Source organism: Priapulus caudatus, unplaced genomic scaffold (genome assembly GCF_000485595.1).
Source record: "Priapulus caudatus unplaced genomic scaffold, Priapulus_caudatus-5.0.1 Scaffold6, whole genome shotgun sequence".
NCBI lineage: Eukaryota > Metazoa > Priapulida > Priapulimorpha > Priapulimorphida > Priapulidae > Priapulus > Priapulus caudatus.
Genome location: NW_014577067.1, coordinates 468,941 through 474,249, shown reverse-complemented (window position 1 = coordinate 474,249; position 5,309 = coordinate 468,941). Strand labels below are relative to the sequence as shown.

Sequence of the window (5,309 nt, the reverse complement as noted above, 5' to 3'; positions counted from 1 at the left end):
TTGATTGTGGGGGGTTTAATCGGACAGAAAGACGTTTCTCTCGTTGGGTAGTAATTTTTTTTTAGAATTGGTTAGGTTCAGGGTAAAGTGTAGAGCAGCGAGGACGCTGAAGCGATGACAGGGTTGTCATCGTTTTTGGGAAAAGGGAGATAATGTAACATCTGTTTTGGTACGTGTCACATGGATTAGTGCGTGGAGCTAGACTGGTAGTTGTTTTAGCCATAGTCTAGCTAGACAGAACGTCGCACATATTGGGCGGCGGCATTGATGTTACAGGGAGTTGGATAAGCGGGTTCTAGGTTAGGTAGTTTCTAGGGTGATTGTGAAAGGAGGGGAACGGTTGGAACTGGACAGAACGGGTGACATGTGCGCTCAAGATGTAGGGAGTTTTGGGCGAATATATAGGGAGAGATGTAATAGGGGGGGGGGATTCTGGTTCTGGGCGCGAGAGTGAGCAGACGCGCGTATGCGCGTGTGCGCGTTCTTTGTCTGTTTGTGCGATTGTCTGATGAGGTGGCTACACGGTGTATGAGTATTAAAGGTTGTACAGTTTACCACACCAGTTTGGATCTTCTTCATCATTTCTACGTGAACTCGCATTCTTGTTTACATTGCAGATGAGCATTTGACTGGCATTTACAGGTGATTATAGGCGAAATAGAGTAGAGAAACATTAAGACTGATACATTTCGTGTTTATTTACCATTAATTTTTTTTATTGAGACATTCCAAGTGCCTGTAGTTTGGATAGTAATGCTCATAGGGTCTTAACCCGACCAGGCTGTGTGACTGATGTCAATATACAGCCTGACATCCATCCATTGGAAAATCTTGTACCTCTACAAAAACTGCCGAACAATTGCGTATATCTCAAATAAAATAATCATCTAATCATTTCTGCCTTGTTTTGTATTAAGTATGACTTTTACCTTATACTATAGTATTCTAGCATTGTTATTAAAACTAATACCTCAGTTCGCTGTGCACAGTGTAAATTTCCAGAGCCGAACCGAAATTTCAACTAACCGCCAACCGCCATGTTTCCAGTGCGCATGCTTTGGAACGGCACGCGGAAAACCTGAAACGACATAACATACCATAGCGTTGCAACTCGCGTTGGCGCGAGCAGAAATGAGCATCATATACTCGTATATATATAAATATTAAAACATTGAAAACCAGGAAACATCAATCTACAACAACTTAATAATTATTATTGCGAAGATATGTACTTGCCTTGTGTTTAGGCCTACGCACCGTGAAAATCAGGTCCATTGGCGATTTTAGTCGCACTGAACATGGCGGACATGGCGGCTGTCTGGTTGTTTTAATCCAATTCATCTCAGAAAAACGGCATATAACTCGATAAATAAGTAGCGCCCATTAGCGCCCAGTTACCGCGAGCAAGCCAGAGGTTTATAGATTCGTTTGAGCTATTACATGTCACACTAGGTGTGTCGATAGTTGGTTACCGAGCCAACTACAAGGTTTTATGGGCAAGAATTTGCGGTATATTCTAACCCTAGCAATACCGTTTCTTGGAGCTAATAGGGTCTATGTCCCCCAGGGTACTGCCGGAACGTACCCTGGTAACTATCTGATATGGTTAGGGTTAGGGAGTAGGCGTAGGCGACTCGTTAGTGGAGTAGGCGAGGTACGGTCCGGCATTTATATGCTCTGGTACCAGGGTACGTTCCGGTATACTGGACCGTACCCAGGGTACGTTCCGGCAGTACCCTGGGGGACATAGACCCTCTCAGCATTATTAATACTATTACTAGTTCTGGATCAGTGGATGGTACATTCACTACATTGTCATATATATTGGTATAGCTCCAAGAAACGGTATTGCTAGGGTTAGAATACCGTTTCAAATTCTTGCACATAAAACCTTGTAGTTGGCTCGGTATCCAACCATTGACACAGCTAGCGTTACATGTAATAGCTCAAACGAATCTATAAACCTCTGGCTTGCTCGCGGTAACTGGGCGCTAATGGGCGCTACTTATTTATCGAGTTATGCCGTTTTTCTGAGATGAATTGGATCAAAACAACCAGACAGCCGCCACGTCCGCCATGTTCAGTGCGACTAAAATCGGCAATGGACCTGATTTTCACGGTGCGTAGGCCTAAACACAAGGCAAGTACATATCTTCGCAGTGATAATTATTAAGTTGTTGTAGATTGATGTTTCCTGGTTTTCAATGTTTTAATATTTATATATATTTGAATATACGATGCTTATTTATGCTCGCGCCAACGCGAGTTGCAACGCTATGGTATGTTATGTCGTTTCGGGTTTTCCGCGTGCCGTTCCAAAGCATGCGCACTGGAAACATGGCGGTTGGCGGTTAGTTGAAATTTCGGTTTGGATCTTGAAATTTACACTGTGCACAGTGAACTGAGGTATTAGTTTTAATAACAACGCTGGAATACTATAAGTGAACGTTATACTTAATACAAAACAAGGCAGAAATGCTTAGATGATTATTTTATTTGAGATATACGTAATTGTTTGGCAGTTTTTGTAGAGGTACAAGATTTCCCAATGGATGGATGTCAGGCTGTATATTGACGTCAGTCACACAGCCTGGTCGGGTTAATATTGGTACTGGTAGTGGTAGTTGTGTCCCATTCATTGATTTATTGATTGTTTATTATTCGGCCAGTCATCATTGCAATCGAACCAGTGTAGCCACTTTAGGATGACATAACTTTTAAAATAAATTACGACATGACATAAAACTTTGCATTCACAATTAGAACCATCTTGCCTGACCAAAGCCGCTAGGAAGTTCGCTGTGACTTCTTACTGGTACAGGGCTCTCAAGGGGTAGCTTTAAAAATGAGTGAGATTTATTTTGAATCAGACAATCTAAGGCCGAATGCTAAGTAGCCTTTGCGCGCCGCAGGCGCGAAGGGGGGTGGGTGGAGGCAGGGGGTGTCCCCCCTCCCCCAGATAGGAAAATTTGTTAAAAATGGGGTGCTATTTGATGCCCTCAGCAGCAATCTGAACATGATATTTGTTGCTTAAATAAGCATGAAAAACATACAATGTACAAAAATCATAGACATAGTGATCGTAACAGTACTAAAAATATTAGCAGGATTCCATCAGGCTTCGCACCCGGCCAATGCTGCGAAAGGCTATTTATAGTAACGCGTGACATCAGATTAGCAAAATCAGTCGCTGGGTGCGCCACAAGTAATAAATGTCGAGATTCCCGTGCCTCGTGTCCTGCGTTTTTCGGCAAAGTTTGGCTAGACCCACTCCACGCAACGAATAAAAACTGGATTCTTGCAATTGCATGAGATTTTCGGGGACTATCAGAAACGTGCGTGAGATTGTGCTGAATTGCGTGAGTCTCACGCCAAATGCGTGAGGCTTGTGAGCCCTGCTGATAATGATATAACTGTAGGCCATACGTTAATGTATCCAAGTAAGGGTGTTTCCAGGCTCTTAAATGACAATATATCACTGTGAAAATTGTGTTTTCATAAAACAAACTTTTCGAAAACATGTTTCCAATGTCGTAGAAATTTAGTTCCGACCATTCACACAACTGAATTTGAATTTGCATGTAATTATTCTACATATTTACATACTATGTTTGTTGTACACTAGTGTAAAAAATTTCTGGCAGCTATGACTGATGATGAGTATGGGTGATGAAATTATTTCATTCAATTCATTTTTCACAATTTGACGTTTTCCCCAAAATTGTCCATGTATACAATTACTTGCATACTTCACATGTATGTACTCCATATATTCACATACTATGTGTTCCTGAGCATTAGTATACCAAATTTCAGATATCTATAGCAGCCATGAAACTATATTTAATTAGATCCATAAAAATTATAAAAAATATTACCCTAGTGCCAAAGGAGATTTAAAAATATTTTGCACTGTTGTCATTGTCCAAAATAGTCCATATAGTCCCATGATTAAAATTCTGTAACCAGAAGATGTAAACTGCATGGAAAATAAACTTGCATATATATATATATATATATATAATCACATGCTATGAAATTAATCAATTTTCTATTGTTTTCAGCAAAGAATAGAGGAAAGAAAAGTTAGGAGGAGGGATACTGGCACTGGCACTTGGGACCAATAGCCTGAATAGGCACTAGTCGTTGTAACTATTTAGAACTATAAACAAGCACAGAAAAGTTGAGAGCAGAGCACTATACTGTCATGTAGAAAACGCAACAGCATCGGATATCTAGGCCTACGCACTTGTTTGTTTTTGAGGACGGAATCCGAAAACGCGGCTGAGGAAGCAACCACTTCCATAACGTCCTTTACCTTCTGGAGAAATATGCTATGATATTATTTTATTATGTTATAATAAAAATGAGGTCGCTATAAGATACATGCAGATAATATCAAGCATGCTTATAATACAACTCCTATATCACCTAATGGCTAAATTACTTTGAGAAAGTTCATTGAAACAAATACTGACATTGGTTTACCTATTGCAGCGTGTTGCGGCACGCGCCGTTAGGAAACATCATGGCGTCGTCCACGCGAAGGCATGTTCGTCATATGTCAAAACAAGATGATGATGGTGATAATAGTACTATCCCACCGCCAAATATATCCAGCATCAAAAACAAATTTAAGCGTGCAGAGACTTTTGTGAAGATCAAAAGAGAAAAGCGAAAGGTACATTTCAAGTTTATATTGCGGATTGCCCGGATGCGGGATGCCGGATCTTGTATCTTGTATCTTGGGGTCCCTCTCTTGTATTTCACAAGGCACAGATTCTCCTTGGAATGTGCGGGGAAATCCTGTAGATAATGAAATTCTGTCTACAAGTTAGCATTAATTAATTTACTTTCTCTAATTGATAGTGCCTTTTTAACATATTCTAGTGCTGGTTTTAGTATTTTTGGGTCATCACTTTTCCAATCTTCTACCCGTTCCCCTTTATTATACCCTCTATATATCTTACACGAGTATAAATGTTCCAAATTTTCTTTTTTATTTTCATCACACAAATCACATCTTTCGTTACTGTAGTTATTTTTAAAATAACTTTTTAAGTTAATCATGCACGTCTTACACCTAAACACAAGGCATGCATCATCAAATGACAGTTTTGTCATATATGGCTTTAATACATAGCTTTCGATATTTATCATTTTCATTTTTGTTTTCTCACCAGACCTCATTGTATCTCTCATAATTATTGTTTTTAAAATAGTCTCCTTCACATATTTTTTCCATTCTTTCTTATGTTTCGAACCAATAGGGCAATTCCACGGTAACGGAATTACAATTCAGATAAATT

General features: G+C 39.8%; 2 protein-coding genes across 2 annotated transcripts in view; one reads left to right on the top strand and one right to left on the bottom strand.

Annotated features, from left to right (window-relative positions):
* The window catches only part of LOC106805228 (proteasome assembly chaperone 3-like), a 7,698-nt gene extending 3,383 nt beyond the window's left edge, over positions 1–4,315 (bottom strand). The window contains exon 1 of the mRNA XM_014806745.1: positions 4,250–4,315. Coding sequence (XP_014662231.1) covers positions 4,250–4,306 — 57 coding nt within the window. The 5' untranslated portion in view covers positions 4,307–4,315. The remainder of the gene's footprint in view (positions 1–4,249) is intronic.
* A 183-nt stretch (positions 4,316–4,498) lies between these two features.
* The window catches only part of LOC106805235 (ribosome production factor 1-like), an 11,295-nt gene continuing 10,484 nt past the window's right edge, over positions 4,499–5,309 (top strand). Inside the window, exon 1 of the mRNA XM_014806757.1 lies at positions 4,499–4,681. Within this exon, the coding sequence (XP_014662243.1) occupies positions 4,529–4,681 (153 nt within the window). The 5' untranslated portion in view covers positions 4,499–4,528. The remainder of the gene's footprint in view (positions 4,682–5,309) is intronic.